Source organism: Merops nubicus, unplaced genomic scaffold (genome assembly GCF_000691845.1).
Source record: "Merops nubicus isolate BGI_N331 unplaced genomic scaffold, ASM69184v1 scaffold6645, whole genome shotgun sequence".
Lineage (NCBI taxonomy): Eukaryota > Metazoa > Chordata > Aves > Coraciiformes > Meropidae > Merops > Merops nubicus.
This window is the reverse complement of record NW_008607509.1, coordinates 21,506-41,850: the sequence shown is the minus strand read 5'-3', so window position 1 is coordinate 41,850 and position 20,345 is coordinate 21,506. Positions and strand designations below refer to the sequence as shown.

General features: G+C 39.4%; 1 protein-coding gene across 1 annotated transcript; it reads right to left on the bottom strand.

Annotated features, from left to right (window-relative positions):
* Positions 1–276: 276 nt before the first annotated feature.
* On the bottom strand, positions 277–13,812 carry LOC103772614 (dihydropyrimidine dehydrogenase [NADP(+)]-like; the record flags this gene model as incomplete). The annotated part of the gene is made up of 3 exons (XM_008939953.1): positions 277–447; positions 3,153–3,293; positions 13,669–13,812. Coding segments are annotated over 3 exons (456 nt in total), but the record flags the coding sequence as incomplete, so codon positions are not given.
* Positions 13,813–20,345: the final 6,533 nt, after the last annotated feature.

Genomic DNA, 20,345 nt, shown 5'->3' with positions numbered 1-20,345 from the left:
ATAGAGAAATTTTGAAATTACAGCATGAACTGTAAGGAGAAAGTTACACTTCAAATAGTGGACGACTGACAGCCACGAGTGACTAATTGCTGCCTTTCTGTAATTTCAAATTCTAATTGTTGTAAACATAATCATCGGAAAACGTAGCGGTCAGTGCAATGATTGTCAATGTGATGATTTTTTGGAATAAAAGTGGATTTTTCCAAGACTAATTAGAAAGCAGATCGATTGCATCCAAGAAGCATAGGGTTGACACTAGCTGTGGGACTGGCCGGCTCAGCACGCGGGGTTCAGGGCTAAGGGCAGCCCGCGCTTCGGTTCGTAGGGAGTTGTCCTGGAAACCATGCGGATGCAGTCGATAACAGGGCAGACACTGAGACACAGGGTGCAGCCCGTGCAGCTCTCAGTAACCGTGGGCAAGTGGGTCTCGGGATCAAACTGGATAGCCTGCGGACAGGAATAAACGTGATGGATGTCGCTCATGGAAAAGGTCAAAACCGCTCCCATTTTAGTGCCTGCGCTTCCCGCGCCACGGCGCTTGGAGACGTCTTGGTGTGATTCTGTGCTGCAGCTATAGCAACCGTTCAACTGGCAGGGAACAAACCCCCCCTCCCGCCTCCCCTCTGACGGTTTAGAATTAGAAATATGGGCCAAATTATACCTCAGTGAAAGCTCACGGGTCACACGGGCTGATTGCAAAAGGAGGAGCTTGGCCCATCATGTTTCAACTCCCAGAGGGATATTTCTCCTTTGTGTGAAGGAGGTATTTTGTAAGCCAGCAATTTACCAGGGTTATTGCTTCAGAGAAGTCACCAGACCATGCCTGCACGGCTTCAGCACAACGTTGGCCACAATGCATTCTTTTAACTTTTATTTTCAGCACAGCAGAAACAATCTAATTTAATAAATAGTAGAGAAAAACACAACACGCCGTGCCTTGTATGATTATTTTCCTTTGCAAATCTTTGAAAGGGATATCTGAGCTTTGGGCAGGCAGAGCTTGCTTTAGTTCTCACGTGTCCATGCAGTGAATCCTCATTACCAATTAGGGTGATAAGTGTATTTGAATGTAAAATAACAATTGCAGTCTCAATGAAATAAGCTCCTGGTGTAACAGAAATGGCAATTAAAAGCAAAAACAAAAGAATCAGACAACCACAAAAGCTTCAATATCTAAGAAGCAAGCCTAGAAAAGTAAAAAATAAACCAAGACCCACTGATTATCTACTTTTAAGAGTTTTAAGAAAGAAAAATGAGGCCTGAAACCTGAACTTGCTTCTCTGCGAACAAGTGATGCCTTAGCAAATATCCCTAATCACTCTCAGCAACTGGTGTAGCCAGGGAAGAGATGGGAGGTAGTAGATGGTGCTGCAGGTTGGCTCCAAAGGTGGATTTGCAGCCTTTGTGGTTTCACTGTTAGGAAAGTGCAGAAGTTGCTGTAGCAAGAGTAAGGGCATGAAGTAGGTACCACTGCCCTGAGTCTGCAAGTTCTAGTTTTAGCTTGAGCACAAAGAGAGCTTTGGCTTGTGAATAGTTAAGAAGACTCCTTCCTCTCTCCCTAACAGCAATGCACATCTTGAAAGGGAGTTCAAAGAGGCAGAGGAATTCAGGAATACAGTGCTAACTTTAAATTAAGGAAAGCTTTTCTGTTGGAGTCATACAAGGTGATAGCTCCACAGACCAGCATGGATCTTTTTGAAACAAATAGAAGCATACAGCAGATGCCGTTTTGAAGGGGGACACACACACATGATTTCTTTGCAATTAAGAATTTCTTTACAATTCATTGCGATTAATTTCTTTTCAATTTCCTTATTTAATTAAGGGGAAAACATTTTTTTTGTGTCTGCTTAGAAAACCTCCTGGGGTTTTAAACTTTGGTCCTTACGGTGCTGATTTTTTCTCCACTAAGAGAAAAGAAAGTTTTAGTAAATATAAACACAGTATTTTGCTGTCCAAGGGCTATATATTCCTTCTTCACCGGGAATCTGATGAAGAGAGATGAGATGTTCACCTTGCAGCGTCAAGAAGAAATTAAGAGTGTTAAAGGCTACTGGAATAATCTAATCTGGTATAAACACAGTATTAATTTTCTCATATCAGTGGGAAAAAAAACATGTCTAGTGCTCTGACACACTTGTTTCAATGGCAGGAGATGATTTTAAATGGGAAGACTTCTTTCTTTGACTGCATGTAGTTAAATTCATCAGACCTACTATTGATTAGACTAAATTAATTTAAATATTCCTGCATTTGGATGAATATTGAAAATTCATGCAGAAATTTTTGTTTGCTGCATATTGGATTCCATGGGGGTTATGCTAGACCACATTTTGGTTTTCTGAAAGAACATGGGTCCTCCTGTACTGTCCCTTCTACTGCAGACCAGTTCATCAGCACCAATGGACAGGGGAAGGAATGGCACGTAGAAATGCTGACATCTTTCATACAACTTATGTTACCGTGCTGAGAGAAATCAGAGACATACTTTGCTGCAAACAGGAGCCCCAGCTCAAAATCATGCTATTTCTGGTCGCAATGATTTCTGCAAACTTCAGCCTGCTGCTTTATAGCCTGGCAGCTATACTGGAGAAAGGATTTGTACCTCAATCAAGATCAAAACAAAAAACCCACCTGCCCGAGACCGGAATTAGTCGAAGCTCAGTTACACTGATGGAACGACAACTAGGTTTCTTAAAAAGCATTTGGCAATAAGAACAGCTCTTGTCTCCCCACATCCCCTTGGTGGAAAGGATACATTCTTCCCTTTCTCACTCGTGTACTTGAAAACCATCAAAGACCTACATTTATTGCCATCCAACTTGGGTCTCCTTCATTTTCTTCCTCTTAAAAAGAATCCCAATTCCTACTCCCAGGGAGAGACAGGGAGAGTGACCCAGAGCAAGGCAGCAAGACCCAGTGCACTTTGTGTAGCCCTCACAAAGAAGCCATGCTGGGTGGTGTTCTCACCACCAGGCACACAGCTCAGGCAAGGCTTGCACTGCATAGCCTAGGAGCACGCTGGGGTTCAAATCCAATAGTTTAGACATCTGTTTTTACCACCTGCTCATTAGCAGAAGGTGGATTCTTTCTTCCCACCAGCAGAAAAATAACTCTTCGTGCCTTTCTGCTAATTACAGCTGTGCTCTTACCTGGTAGCCAGAATCATTACAGGTCATGTAACATTTGCCACAGTTGATACACATCTCCTCGTCAATCAGAGCCACAACTTGCTCTGTGTTGCAGAGCTCACCATATGTTCCAATATACTGCAGTGCTTTTCCAATTACATCCTAGGGAAAAAAGAAGTTATTGACTCATTTAGAAGATACCTAAGCAGTTTCTATAGCTGCACAGGAGCACTCTCTAGTACTTTGATATGGAAGATTTGACCATGCATTGTGATGATGTTTAGGATCTTTTGTATAAATTTCCAAGTTTATGACCTTCATACCTCCTGTAAAATAAAAAGAAAGCTCCATATAGGCACATTTTGAATGTGGGCAGCACTAGAAGTATATTTTTCTATACAAACACATTCTACAAACAGGTTACTCATTTAGTACTTTATTTTGAATGTGCTATTGTTTTGCCATTATTGTGTGAAATTTCAAGGAACAAAATGGAGCACAAAACTGGAGTGACATGCTACAAACAATCAGATCATCCTTGGTCATTTCTCATTAGCACAGATTTAAGAACTCACAGAAAGAAAAGAAAGGGGCATGATCAAATAAGCTGACAGATAGAACAACAACTTTTCTCTCTGGCAAAATGTGCGAAATACATGCTCATCTGGTTAGAGCAAACACTGCACAGAAGCAAGCTGAGGTCTACGTCTTGATTCAGTTCTGTTAACTTCAAAGGTGTATGGCAAGACATATGGGTATGTGGGTACATACCAGAAGGGGAAGACATGCCCTCTAAAAGAAGCCGGTTGGAACCTACTTGATGCAATACATTTCCACTTTCCATCAAGGGAAACTGCATAGTTTAGTGGTAGTTCACCGAGTCAATGGTAGAGATGGGACAAGACCCAGGTCATTCGGACTACAGATATCCCTCAGTTAAATTCGTTTAACTTGTGGAAGTATAGCACAGATGATGAACATCACTGCATTTTAAAGGATTCACTGTGTGGCACAGCATTGGTTCCCTGGGTATTTTATAAGTTTACTAAACATGCTTCTACAATGGTTCCCGCGCTGCAAAATAATTCAATTCCAGGTGCAAAATTCTACATTGTTAAGATAAGGTTTGGCTCAGTAAATGAAGGATATGTGATGCAATAATACGTTTTAGTTTCGCTTTAAAAAGAGGTATAACTGTTAAGTATTAGAGAAATCTTGTTGAGTGATAGGAGAGCATAACTGGCTTCAAAGTCTGTCATAAACCAAGAAGTCATTATGATTTAGAATGTGGAATTTGATCCGAGTCAACCGAAAAATGCTCAAGATCAAGCCAAATACAAGACACAGAATTACAGGCTTCTAATGTTTACCTTTGGTCTTGCTTCACCAAGAAACAGGATAAGGTTTTCTTTTTGTATTCTGTTTCTCAATATGTTTTAAGAAGCAATACTTAACTTATTTCTACCAGTCAAAAAATTATTCTGAAATTATTAGCAACTGTTTTAAGTATGTGCTAGTATCCTATTTTTTAACCTGTATAATTTATAATCACATACAATGCTCTTCATATTGTTTTCAGTTATTGCAGAAGAACTGGATTATAATAACTTAAATTTTTATTGCAAATCTTACTTTGGGCAACCTTACTTGCAAACAAAATAGGCATCCCCAATTATTCCTATGCCACATCACAACCATAAAGTAATGTCACTTTATCAATATGAGCTCTAAAGGAAAGCTCTGTTATGGGAATTAAATGCAAAAATGGGTCCAACCTTGTCTTCCTGAGTCTGTTGAGAACTTGCAGCAACAGCTCTACTTCCTGAATGAATGACTCAGCACTTAAATTACAGTATTATCTTTATGCAATGAGACAAATTTCTTTGCTTGCTGGGTTTAATGGTAGGATCTACAAAGTTCTTAATGACAGTTTAGGTAGGAAGTTCAACCATATCTGAAGCCCATGAAGAAGGATAAGGAAATCGTACTCTTTTCTTGTTCCAAAAACACTGAAATGTTTTCTCTGCCAAATCCCTAAGAAGCTGACTTGTGAAATAAATTGATTGCATTCATTCAATGCTAAAAGCCTTCCAGTTCTTCGCAGCAGCATGTAGAGAACATCAATGTTCTTCCAGCATAAAACAGCTATGGCATATTGCTAAAGGCAGCAGGATGAGTGTGGACAGATGACTATGAGCAAGTTACCACAGCTTAATGAGTTAGCACTCATCAATAGAGCTGTGCAAGCTGATTATGTGCGTGGTTCAAATTCACTGCAAATCTGAAGCAAAATCTGTTTGCTTAAACCACTGTAAAAGGTCAATTAACTGCCATGAAAGTGTTTCAGCTAACAGTTTTTACTTTGGTATTGTAAAGGACTAGGCTTGAACACACAGTCCTGTACTGTGCCTCCACTGATGAGCTACAGTAGCTAACTCAATCAAACGTGATCTCTTAGGAACTACTGCTTGCACCCCTGTATTTTAATTTCCATGTCCTACTCAAAAAAGTTAATGCATTTACTGGGAATTGCTCAGCAGTTTTCAGTTTGCTACAGGTCTCTGGTTTCTGCAGTTTTCTGTATCAGCTAAAAAATTGTAGTTGTAGAATTCAGCTCCAGGTTGTTTCAAGATCCATGTAGGCTTGTCTGTATTACACTTGCTACAGGTTTCAAATACACTTGTCTTTGTGTGATCTACTGTCCCCAGCAATACTAAGCATCCTACATGCCTCTCTTTTGTGCATATAGCCCCCAAACATTCCACAGTACATCACGATGCATGTGTGGACTGCAAGTAACTGATCTGTGCACTGATGAATTTGAAGAAATGGTGTAAACCCTCTACAACATACAATCAAGTAGCTTTCCATTGCTTACTCATGTTGTGAAAGTATCAACATGGGGAGATTCCTGATAGTGAAGGGCTATTTTATCTAACAAAATCAGATGTTTAAACAGCATAGAAAATTAACAGTTTTCTCAGGGAGGTACTGGATTCATATTTGTATTCTTTAAGTATTGTTTGGATGATAACAAAATCCACAAAGCACAAGGAGGCTGAAGAGATGGGCTACTCAGATAAGCATGGGATGGAGGGTTTGGCATGTGAGAGAAGACAAAAGTTGCCTATCAGGATGTTTAGGGTAGGAAGATAGAGCAGGAATATGAGGTGTCTTTATATATATCAGGGAGGGAAAGGATCTATTTAAATTAAAGGACAATGTTGGCATAAGAACATGAATATAAGCCAGCCATGAATAGATTTAAAGCTGGAAATTAGAAAAGGCTTTTTAAATAGGAAAGGAAGGAGGTAGTTAATGGTTTTCCAGAGAAGCAACTGAGGGACAGGAGGGAGACAGTTCAGGAAATGAACAAGAACAAGAAATGAACAAGACAGATTCTTCCAGCTACAAACTTACAAAGGGAATAACACAAACAATGCATATGGCACAGTGATTTCTGAATTTGTAACCAAATCTCACCTCACACATCTCACAAAATACACTTCTGGGGACTTAGAATCCCAAATAGAGAGGATGGTGGCATTTTAGAGGGCTGAAAGTGATTTCAAAAGACTGTGTCAATGACTTACTGCTCATTTACAGTCCTGGGTGTTGTGTCTTTTAATCACTTCTTTCTCTCAAGCAAAAATGGTGTCTTTATTAATCTGCAAAATCTCAACACTTTATTGACTAAAAAAGCAATGGTACTTCAAAGATGTTTTGCAGGTGCACTCTTTTACAGAACCTCAAGATATCTCAGAGTTTCTTGGTTCTAGCAACTCATAGACGTTTGGAAGAAAATAAACAGTACAGCAAGAAATATTCAGCTTTCACTGTTTAAAGTGCAGTTTCACTCCAAAAAGCAACTGTCTAAAACAGCACTGAGGGATTCCAATCCTCATATCTCTCAATGGCCCCCAGATCAAATTTGCACTATTTACAGTACATTTATTTTTTTCCAACTGCAAGACGTCCCAACAGAAGACAAGTTCTGAAAGTCAAGCTGTGTTCTTTCTGGCTTATGCATTACCAGCAGCAATTAAACAAACAAAAAAAGCCAGAAGTTAAATTTTTTTCTAAGTTACACCTTTTCAATCTCATGGACCTAGAGTGCTCCATTTGATTGCAGCTTTACTGTACCGCTCTTCTCAACAAAACTGTACTGTACAAACTGGGAGAGGAATTTAGTCATGCTACTGGAACTGGCAGGAATTCAGTTGCTACGGAGACAATTAGAGCAGGATCCATTAGTTTTATGTTACTAATGAGTACAGAAAAAAATTCATTTTCTCACTAAGCTAGGTAGATGCGGTTTTGAGTATACACAAGAAGTAGATCTGTTCAGTAGGGTGTTATTTCAACAATGCTATTTTTATTAGTATAGCTTCATTTTTAATGTTAATATAGCAAACATTTTACAGTGATTAGCTTTTGATAAGTCATCGTATTAGTAAACCTATATGTGTAAATACAATTCATGGTTCAGGTGTGGCTCCTCATAGACCAGCTGTGTCCAACTTCAACCAGACCACATTGTAAAAGACACACTGTGGTCTAGAGATAAAGAACATCGCAGGAAGGTTCTCTGACTAGGAACTTGGTGCACTTGAAGCTGACAGCAACAGCAGGTAAAGAAAGTAGGGTAGTCTTTAGATTGACAGAAGTAGAGGTCTGCCAGTTGTGAACAGCAGTCTATGCCTCAGCCTCAGCCTTCAGTTCTCCAAGGGACCACTGACAATGATACAAATGCTTAAGTTGACTCACCATCAAGCAATGTAAAAAACTCGTAAGAAAGCATCTTCCATTTATACAGCAAAGTTGTGCACTTGATCCCAAGCACTCTATCCATTCATTATTATTTATGGGATGTTAGGGCAGTTATTAAATCGGTGGTGAAAGAACAAGGGGCTGTGCAGAAATGCCCTCACTAGGATACAGAGAGAGCAAGGAAAGAGGATGAAACATTGCAAAGAAAGTAAATGACTCTCTACCAGTGTTTATCTCCATTAGGGAGATACCTGCCTTCTGCCTGTTCTTTTTTTCAGTAATAAAGGCAAGGTACTTTCAGAGATGAAAAGAAGAAATATGTGGAAAAAAAATATGGTTTAAAGAAGAAAAAGTCACCAGAATCTGAGGATACATGACCAGGGTCAATTTATAGCACAGTGGCTAATAAAAATATGTAATCTTGTTAAAATTAGCTTACACTGAAAGATTACAGATGCTTTGCCAATAGTTAAAAAGGTTTTTAAATGTGCTCTGGGATTTAGGGACCTCTAAGCCTTGTTTCAGTAAAGCAAGTATAACAGTTGCAGTACTAGCTAAAGAGGGACTTACAAAATAAGTCAAATGAACCTTTACTATGTAATTCAGTATGGCTTCTGTAATGAAAATTATGCCTTGTGAATGCACTACAACATTTTATGAAGGCTGTGAGGCAACAAATAAATAAGTAAATAAACAATTGGCAAATTTTGTAATTCAATAGGCCTCTGACACAAGCCTTGAACACCAGAGATGTGAAATTAAGTGGCCATGAAGTGGGATTGCAAGTTGGCTAAACAAAGGAAAATAAAGAACTAAAATACAATGACCAATGTTCACAGAAGGCAAAATATTAACAAAGTGCCTCAGTTTTCTGTTTCAGATATGATCCCGTTTAATATGCTTGCATTTGATTCAGGGAAAGATTTGAACCAGAAGACTATAGAGTTGATACAGATTTTAGTTTAAATTAAACTAAAGAAAATCCAAAGAACTTCATAGGTATTTTATAAAACTAGATTAAAAGGTACTATCATGGTGAAAAAAATGCAGTTTGACAAACAGATACATTCTAGATCAAAGAAAGCTGCAAGAGAAAACCCAGTAGGAGACACCATGGACAGCTGATGAAAACTTGTGTGATGTGCTGTCCTGGCAAGAGACAAGCAAACTAGGGAGTTGTTAAGACAGAAAACAGCACCATAATGACTGTAATTCTGTTTTTTATATTAATTAGCCTTAGTCTGGAATACACAGTCATTCCAGTTTTACATATAGTAGCACAGTGTCCATCCTCTTACCAGCTGCTAGTGCTATGGCAGCCTTACAGAAGGACCTAACTAGACTGGAGCATTGTGCTGTGACTAATGGGATGAAATTTAACAAGTTCAAATGCTGTATTCTGCACCAAGGATGGAGTGATGCTGGGCACAAGTGTAAACTGGGAGAGGAGTGGCTGGAAAGCAGCTCTGCAGGAAGGAATTTGGGAGTGTTGGTTGACAGCAGGCTCAGTATCAGTCAGCAGTGTGTCCTGGCAGCCAAGAGGGCCAACCAGTCCTGGGGTGCATAAAACTCATCAGAACCATCCAGTCAAAGGAGGTGATTACCCCTCTGTATTCAGCACTGGGGCGGCCTCACTATGAGTACCGTTTCTGTTTCTGGGCCCTACAATTTAAGAAGGATGTTCAGGTACTCAAATGCATCCAGAGGAGGGCCACAAATCTGGTGAAAGGGCTGGACAGAATGTGCTACTAATGAGCCTGGGTTTCTCTGGTCTGGAGAAAAGGAAGCTGAGGGGTGACCTCATCACTTTCTATAGCTTCCTGAGGAGGGTAAGTGGGGAGTAAGATGTTGGTTTCTTCTCCCTGGTATCAGTGATAGGACGCATGGGAATGGGTCAAAACTGTGCCAGGGGAGGTTTAGACTGGACATTAGGAAGCATTTATTTACCAAGAGGGTGGTCAGACACTGGAACAGGCTTTCTAGAGAGGTGGTTAATGCCCCAAGCATGTCAGTGTTTAAGACACATGTGGACAACACCCTTATTAACATGCTTGAGCTTCTGGTCAGCCCTGAATTGGTCAGGCACCTAGACTAAATGATCATTGTAGGTCCCTTCCAACCAAAATAATCTATCCTACTCTACTCTACTCTGCTCTATTCCCACTTAATACAATCCTCCTACAGTCAGAGTGGGGAAGGAAAAAGGAGGTTTGTACTTTAGAATTTCTCCCCATATTGGAAGACTAACTTAAATTTGCTTAAACTATCATACATAATGAGAATATTCTCTGAGGTACTGTGATAGAGAAGATCCCATTATGGGCTGCTGCAGGAGTGATTCATGTTGGAGCAAATACTTGGGAAACAGACTTAGAGTCCCATAAATTTTGGGAGACACATGCGTATTTCCACCTGAAATACGCTACAACTCCACATTTATGATAAAGGCTAAAATATTGTCTTTTCCACGAAGGCAAGCATAAGCTAAAACTACTCATGCTGAGCCACACAGGTATGTGCCAGGAAGGACCCAAATGGTACACAGTTGTGGCACAGTAGTGCTGTGTGTAGATCAGTATACCTCACCTCTCAGGACTTCATAGACTGAGTGCAGCACTGGACTAAATGTGGCTAGATGCCTCCCAAGGTGAATCTAGCTGGCTTCCCACTGGGTGCTTACAGCATCAAATGAAAAGACTTGCATATATGCAAAAGACTATGTAAACATAGCTATACACACGAGGGTGAGAAATAGTGCAAACACAAGGAATTTAAGCTTGAGGATTTCTATGGATATTTTTCCAACAGGTAGAACAACATATCATGCCTTATCTAAGATGACAGAGCTGTGCCAGAGTGCTTAAACTACCAAGCAGGGCAATCTCTACAGCCAGACTTGTAGACTAAAAAAGGAAGAAACGAAAGAAGCAGATAAAGGATGATTTAATATTATGGTATAGGCCCTGAAAGACAAAGAATTCAATTATTAGGCAAAAACCACAGGAATGTATAAAGAAAAAAATAACAGTAATCAGGAGGTAACCTGAGGTAGGCAGATACATGTATGGAGCTGTACAAAAATGGAACTGAAAAGAAAAGATCCAGCACACATATCCATGTCTGATATTACAGACAAGTGAGAAAGGAAGAAACAACTCTGCTGAATATCCAAGTATGCAGTTTCAATTAATATTGAAAAATAGAGAAAATAAAGAGAAAAGCCATGGGAAAGGCCATCCAAAAATTAAATTAGATTTTGGAGGATAACAGAGGGGTTTTAAATGTATAAAAAAGAAGGCACTTTGTCAGTATGTGGAATTTTAATAAATGTTGGAATTTACATATTACCAACCCAAGAGCTGATCAGACAGATGAGGGAGTTCTGGGAAAGCATCAGGAAATTTGCAGCAACCCTCCAAAAATACAACCAGCCAAAGCAGGGGCCATAGCTCTTTCAAGGACAGCTACCTCCCAGGTCCAATCAGCTTTCAAGCATAACTCTTCACTGCTCCAGAGAACTAGAGTTAGGCTGGGACTAGCTATTAGAGCTGGCCATTCCCACCTCCTGATATCCTAGTCTGAACTAACAGACTGTATTCTCTCCTCTCTCTAGAGGGTCAGCCAAGACAGAACAGCTTGGAGGCAGTCTGGAATTCATAATTCCAAATGTGATTGCTTTTTGGACAGTTACAAATAAATCACTCAAGTACGAATTCCTCTGCCTCTCTCTGTGGAGGATTCCTGATCAGGAAAAGATATCAGTTAAGTCACCTTTTTTCATTAAGTGTCACTCAGCTTCCTTAATGAATATTTTGAATCTTCCTGGCAGATTTTCTTCACAATATAATAATAGATGGATCTATTAATAATAAAATTTATTAAAATTTCCCACGTTCCCTACTTCAGGCAAAACCAAGGTATGTTTCTATTTCTTAGTGGGCATCTCTCGTTGTTTTTCTCATTACGGTTAAAACATTCACTTCTAAAGAGATGGTCAGGCTGAAAGACTGCAAAGAATCAGCTTTAGTGGTTCCTACCATCTTCTAATTGCTTCAGTCTTTTTCAGTCTCATTTAAATGAAGGTGTGAAAGACACTAGCCTGATTTCTCTGACTGAGAAGCTCCTCACAGATGCCACACAAAAGTATTAAATGTCTTTATAAAGAAAAGGTTTTGTTTTGGGGAATTAATTTTCCTCTTCCCTGCAGTAGGGCTTCTTTTCTTCTTTTTAATCTATCTCCTACCACTTGCTTCTTTTTTGCTTTTGTACTTGGAGTTAGGCTTGATAAATTATTGACCTCAACTTTTTATTTATGTTGTTTCAAGTCTTTATGTCTGTTTTTCCCTCTTGCTAAACTTCTTCCTTCATTCAGTTTATTTGCTTTTGGATGGTACCAGTTTTTTTTTCGTTTTCTGCTGTTCTCAGAAGCAAGCTATCTAATTGAAAATGCAGTTATTGGCTGTTGCTTCTTCTTTCTCTTTTCCCCCACATCAATACTCTCTTTCCTGCAAAGAGAACAGAACCATAAAACCTCTGAGGTCAAACAGGCTTTGAAAATGCCCATCATAGTGGGGGGAAAAAAAAAAAAGAGTAGGCTGCTTTCTTTGGAACTTTTTATATACGTAGAGAAGGGAAACTCAGCATAAGAGGAGGGGAGCAATTTTCAATAGCATAACATAAACAAAAAAAAAGCAGTCAAAAAAAAAGGAGAAAGTTCCACAGAAGCGATAAACCATTTAACTTAAACAGGGAGATGACTCAAAACTTCTCCTTGGCCAGTACTGCAGTTCTTCAGTTAGCTTGGAGTACTGCATGTGTTGGTACACTGCCAAATCCCTTTGGGATTTATGTGTTATTTTAAGCCACTGGTCATATTCTATTTTATGTTTGGCCTTATTTTTACAAGAATTCTTACAGGTCTGATCATAGAGTGGAAGTTAGCTATCTGCACATATCTGATATTCTCACCTATGTGAGGAAGAGAGTCAACAAACTCAACAGATATGATTTTCACACTGCCTTATAAAAGGGCCTACGTAAGAATCCTGATTTAAGGAAAATAATTTTTTGCCTGCTTATTTTTCCTATTCAGACATGAAGTTTAAGTACAGTTTAAAGTGAACACCTAGAATAATTAGCTTCTGATGTTTCACTTTATTGACATTTATTGGCTACCTTAGGGAAGGGAAAAGCTCCAACATATGGATTATGCAGGAGATGAGGTCACAGGTTTTATTTCCACCTTGACATTTCCTCATTGTAGACAGTGGATCAGCTGCTTAGACAAACATTCTTCAGCTTTAAAAGTTCAATCTAAAAACCCGTGACACAGCTTTCCTATCTACTGAACACCAACCTTTTCCATTGATTCTACATGAGATGGAGGTATTTAGCACATTGCAAGTAATCAAAAGGTACCATGCAAAACTGAGCTCACACTCTACCATTCAAACTGAAAGGAATTGTTAACAGTTCTGCTTCGTTCTTCAAGGCATTACCCACGCCCTATTCTACAATTACTGTTCCATTGCCTGAATAGGTTCGTTCTGAAAAATGACATTAGGGAAATACCAATACATGTACATCACAAATCGTTTCCCATTGATTTTAGTTAAAAGGCTAGAAAGTCTGCATAAATAGTTGTCTTTGATGCCCCCTAACAAGCTTAAAAGCAGTAATAACCAACTCAGACTGCTAGAAATGACTGTGCATGTCAACTGCCTGATGGCTGATCATTTCTTATGCGTTAAGTATGTATTTTTGTTACCTTGATTGCTGGAATGGGCTTCTTCGGGATGAAATGCTTTTTCTCGGGAAGCACAGCAGCGATGCTCTGTTCCTTCAGTTTAATCTTGCTCTCAGCTATTATTTTTTTGCGTTGTTCCAGGTAAGGCCCAAAACTGGGTAGCTTCTGGGAAAAAAAAAAAAAAAAAAACAGGAAACATGATTATGCTTAATGAACGAGCGGAGAAAAACATGAGTCCGATCCCAAGGGCAAGATCCTAAATCCTTGCTGAGTGCAACATGCTTCTTATTCAGGACGTTGAAATGGAAATCAGTGAGACTGTACCAGAGTAAGAAATGAATAAAAATCAAACATGAACTTCAGGATTTGACTTGAAAATATATATTGAATATTAAAATATTAATATACCACAGCAGAAAAATAGCTGAATAGCAGGTGGGCATCCCACAGTCTTGTATTTCCCCATTGCATACTTGCTTATATATAAAAATGTATCACGGTAAATAATTCAAATGTGTAAATTTATTTCTATAGTATGTGGAAAGGTACCATACAACTATCAGTTTTGTTAGAAGGGTTCCATCAGTGTTTAAGAATATTTGTATGGATATGTGAATATATCAGCATATATTTTTAAAGCTTACAAACATGTATTTTGCATTCTGATAACAGAAGGCTGTCTTGACCTGTCAAAGTAAGGCTAACAAACACCAAGTTAACTGAAACACATTGTAATCTCCTAATTTACTCTATGTCCCACTTGCAGTCTTTTCTGCAACACCTAATCCTTGAACCCAATTAAGGAAATGCTAGAGGAAAATTTCACTGAATTGCAAAACTCATGTCTTACCCAAGAACATGAGAGTGCTTTTTCAGATTTCATAGAACATCCAGTTTCCCAAAAGAAAAAGTCCCTTTGCTTACTTAGCAGAGATATGGACAACTGCAGTGTGCCACAATCACAGATTTAGGTGAATGAAAAAATGGTAGAAAACATGGATTTTTGCTTGATGCAAAAGACCATGACCTTCCTCCCCTGAAAGCAGTTCCTTATTCTGCAAAAGTGTTTTATCCCCCCAACAAAACCCTGTTCAGAAGCCACTGCAGAAACTAGCAGGTGGTAACAGGGGATACGTAGCCTCAGCCACTGCTGGCATTAATTCGCTAATAATACAACCTCAAAGAGCATACTGAACAAGATACAGTACTGCTGTGGTTATCAATTTTTTAAAAGGGAATTTCAATGTGAATTTTAAAACTGGAATTATTTAAAAATTTAGAAAATATTATTTTTTAAAATGAAGTAAATCGAGAAAAGGTTACCCTGCTCTTCTGCTAATCCCTCACAGAGAATTTCCTCGATGAGCTCTGTCAGTCACAATACTCAACTTTGGGACTTCAGGCTTCTCGTCATGACAAATAAAAGCTTTCTTGGCTGCTAGGTTTTGGCACTCTGAGCATACAGCCAGAAGGTGAGGCCTTTGAAATGCTCCCTTGCTTTTGAGACTTGGTTTGTGGCTTCAACACATTTTTCACTTCAGCTCAGGACAAGACTTACGGTTCTCATAGTGCTCTCCAGAGGAGGTGCCCTCCAGCAGGCTGGGACTGAGCCATACTCTGGGCCAAAGCAAATACAAGAATAAAACCGTGGGGGATATGAAGACCCCATCTGTCCCAAATCTAGATGTGGCCCTGGTTTACCTACCAGCAAAGGGCTCTTGTTTTGTCTGCTCATTGGAAACTTTGTTCCTGTGTGTCATATTCAAAGGCTTCCTTTCAGTTATCAAACAAATGTTCCTTTTTGTGCAGTTGCAATACATGATTTTGGAAAGGAAATGTTCTAGGATGTCTTAAAATGAGGCTTGAAATATTACTGCAAACAGCAGTAAGGTGGTGGCCTTATATACCAAAGTCAATTAAGTCCACAAAACAGAATTATTTTAAACAGGAAAATGAGTAGAAGGAAGAATTTGTCTAATTTCCATCTAATCAATAGGCTCTACAGCAGACAGTGACTCAGTTCTTTATATGACTTTTAGAAAGCCAAGGACTTTCAGCAAAAATCTAAAAAATATACATTTTAATAAAAAGTGTACTTGTATGTCTGCTGGGCTGCATCAATTAAAAATACATTTTGGCCATGAATAAGTAGTAGCCGTGTCACTGAGAAACTGTTTTCTCTCCATAATTTATGTGCTGATGCCAACAACTTTGGGCTTGAGAGCACAGGATACCTGATGACAAAGCAGTTCTGGACTCTTCCCTGTCTGGCCAGAAACTGAATTGCTGACTTTCAGAGTAGGTAGCAAAGCTAATTTTGCTGAGGTTTTAACTGAAGTAGTAGAGAGAGGAGACAGTCGTTCATGGCTTGACTGATTGAAGATTATCTTTGGGAAGAATAACCAAATCTTTGCAGAATAAATCCTTTCCTTTGCTGTTCTCTTAATACATGCCAAATCTCCTAATTTCTACAGACAGAAATACTGAATATACTGAAATGAAATAGGTGATCTAAGAAAAATTGTCAAAAAAGAATTCATTTTGTGTCTCGGTGAAGAGTGAATTACAAAGGCAATTAATTCATTTTCTAAGTTGTGGGATGGAATTATTTTGATTTTTTTGCATCTACCACAGCTGCTAGATAGAATGTAGAGCAGACATTTTGAAAAGTGTGCAATGCCATCAGTACCATAATTTGGAAGTTTTGTAATGGCATGCATGTAGTTCAGTTAAACTAGATAAGCTGTATCTTTTATAAATAAATGAAATTATGGTTAACCTAGGGAACTAACATCCAGCTTTAGTCTCTGGCATGCATTGCTGGTTTCCATCAAAAAACTGATTAAATGGAATTTAAAATAATAAGGAGACACCTAGGTCTTAGCCCAGGCTTGTGCATACACAATGAGCTACCACTGACTTAACAGAAGGTGACCGTGTGGCTGTACAAATCATCTGGTTATTTTGTGTTTGGAGTCTCGTAGTTCACAAGCAGCTGAGCCAAATTTCATCAAACAACACTGAAAACCAGCAATCTTTTCTATAACAATAAATAATACATGAAAATGTAGCCTCAGGAGCTTAGGAAGGACTTATTGATGGTTCCCCTTATGAGTAATGCACAGATATAGGGAACGCTGATGAGGCTGCTTATTGTTCAGAGCTGTGGTTTCTAACATTTTGGAGTCAAAGGCCATATGAAATGGCAAACAATATTTTAATGGAGTGAGTTACTGAATATAGCAGAAGTGGAAACACATTGAAATAACTGCTGAAGAGATGGATATTTAAGAGAGTTTTAAAATTAATTCACGTCTAATCATTGTAGGGGATATCTTCCAAAGCATATAGGGGATTTAATAGCACAATTCCCAATGAGTTTAACTCTGCTTGCTTTTGAAATCTTTCTGTACTATGGATTTTATTGTATTTTTTTTTAATTTCCAGATATTCCAATGTCACTAAACTCTCCATATACTGATATCTTTGTCATATCAAGGTCTGCCTAAGGAAAAAAGCCAATTAATATCAATATGTGGATAACAGCAAGACCTTAAAAAATGCCAACAAACAGAGTGATTAGATAATTCTTGTATACTTATATATCTGTATCAGTGATGCCTATAGCTGCATTATTTGTATCCATCTGTCTCTATATAGGCATAATTCCATTTGTTTTTACTGGAGGAATAACATCAGGAATGGATCAAAAAAAAATATTAAATAGTATTATTTCATTGTTTATAGATGCATTATCAGAAAACTAGAAGCTTGAAATACTGTGCTGGAATATTTTACAGAAAGAAAGGAAATATCCAAATTCTCCCCCCTGCCAAGACTTCCAAAAGCTGCCTTTTAACAGATGAACTGTATAAATCTCCAACAACATTCTGATTTTTGTTTCAGTAGTTTCTCCAGGGATTCATCATTGATGAATTTGTTCTCACCAGAAAAGCTAAATCCTACTCATTTAAAGATAACAGTATCTTCCACTAAAACTGTCTCCATCCAGATATAAAAAAGCATTACCCTGCCAATAGAGGCCTGACAACATAATGAATCAACAAGGAAACCTTAAGCCAGGAGAGCTTTAAGGTGAATAAGTCTGTTTTGATTATAATTTATTCATGGATCAATCTAAAGGTAATTGAGCATATTATGAACTAAAAAAGGTTCTTGTTTCCTAATGGTAAAAAGCAGAGAAAATCCTCCACTTCAGATTGCTGCAATTTTTGTGGCCATACCAGCAAGTAGCTTAACTGGTGGAACAGGCTAGGGAACAGGGCAGGGCAGTATGCCCCAGAGGATTCAGACTTTAACTTTGAAACTGATCTGCTCCCGGAGTGTACGCATTTCTCCAAGGTGTAGTTACGGGTTCTCTATTTGGGAGCTATTTCCTACGACGGGGCTAGATGCTACCTACTGTTAAAAGACAGAGATTTCAGGTGGCACAGTGTATTGGGTTTGCATGGCAAGGTTTTGGTAGCAGGGGGTGCTACAGGGGTGACTTCTGTAACAATCTGATAGAAGTTTCTCCTATATCTGATAGAGCCAATGCTAGATGCCTCCAAGAGGGACCCATTGCTGGGCACAGCAGAGCCAAATGGATAGGGTGGTAGTGCCTCTCTGGTGACACATTTAAGGGGGGGGGGGGAAACCTGCGCAACAGCAGCCAAAGAGAGGAATGAGAATATGTGAGAGAAATAACTCTGGAGACACCAAGGTCAGTGAAGAAGGAGGGGGAGGAAGTACTCCAGGTGTTGGAGCAGAGATTCCCCTGCAGTCCATGGTGAAGGACATGATGAGGCAGGTTGTAACTCTGAAGCCGATGGGGATTAATGGTGGAGCAGATATCCACCTGCAGCCCATGGAGAACCCCACACCAGAGCAGGTGGATGCCTGAACAAGGCTGTGACCCATGGAAAGCCCACACTGGAGCAGGTTTGCTGGCAGGACTTGTGCCCCTGTGGGGATCCATGCTGAAACAGTCTGTTGCTGAAGGACTACATACAGAACTGCAGCAGTTTGTGCAGAACTGCAGACAGTGGGAAGGACTGACAGTGGAACAGTTCATGGAGAAGTGTCTCCTGTGGGAGGGACCCCACACTGGAGCAGAGGAAGGGTGTGAAGACTTGTCCCCCTGAGGAAGAAGGAGTGGCAGAGACAATATGTGGTGAATTGACCACATCTCTCATTCCCTGTCCCTCTGCACTGCTGGAGGGAAGAGGTCAGAGAAACTGGGAGAAAAGTTTAGCATGGGAAGAAGGCAGAGGTGGAGGGAAGGTGTTTTAACACATAGGTTTTATTTCTCATTATCCTACTCTGATTCTGATTCATAATAAATTAAACTAATTTCCCCAAGTTGAGACTGTTCTGTTTGCCCATGATGGTAACAGGTGAGTCATCTCTCCCTGTTCTTAACCCATAACCCTTCCATTATATTTTCTCTCCCCATCCAGTGTAAGAGGGGGAATGATTGGTGAGCACCCAGCATTAGACAGGGTCAACCCACCACACACAGTTAGGTATCATCATAAACCAACAATAAGCAACAACCTCCTATGGTACTCTAGATGATCTGAAGTATATTCTGCTGGTATATGCTGATGATATGGGGCAGCAAAAAGAACACTGGAAAACAGTAATACGTGTATGCATTCATTCTCTAAATTCTTCTTGTGCTCTTTCAACATGTATACAATTTTAAGTGACATAGTGATGTCCCTCATGAATCTGGAAAGGGAACTGAAGCCCAAAATTTCTTATTTCACATAGTTTACAGTTTTCAAGTGTAGATGTTTCTGCTTGCACATAGCAAAACAAGATGAGAACAAGAATGAAGACTGAAAAATGTCTGACAAACTGAAATGCTAAAAGAGAGTTCGGATTGCTGTACTGAAATATTCTATACTGATTGCAGCAGAGATGCACCAAGGAAAGGCCCACATACTCCATAGCTATGCAACTGGATGGATAACAGTCACACCAAAACTGCCTTGTAGTGGCAAACACTAGTGTGTTTTGGAAATCAAACAGAAGGTGGCTCTTAATCTCACATCTCTATGCCTTGTTTTCCTGAATAGATCTTTCTTTGAAATTACTTAAACAACTTTCCCTTAGAGAAGGAAAGAAGAAAGGAAGAGAAAATACAAATTTCCATTATGATTGGAAAGGACAAATGTGTTCAACTATCTTCACAAAATCACAGAGTGGGTGACATTGGAAGGGACATCTTAAGACTACGCAGTCCAACTCCCTGCTCAGAGCAGGGTCAGCTACAGCAGCTTTCACCAGTTTGTCCATGAGGATACTATGTGAGACAGTATTAAAAGTCTTGCTAAAGATAACACCGTGCTCTCCTCCATCATCTCATTGTAGTAGGCTATTGAGTTGGTCAAACATGGTTTTTCCTTCATAAATACATGCCGACTACTCCCTTCCTGTGAAGAACAGTTATCTGTAGTTGGTTTAGCTATCCCTCTTCAAATACCTCTCTCTTCTGGAATGATGCAGAAAAGCAGGACTTCATCCCTTTGCTGCTGGGGCAGGACCACCTCTGGGAAGTTTTCTTTTTGGCTGCAGAGAACTGAAGACAAGCAGTTGGGTGGGTAAAAGCTAAGAGTGAAACAGATTAGGAGGCTATGTAGCCAAGGGACTACCTCAGACACAGTTAAAGCTATGAGGATCACAGACAAGAA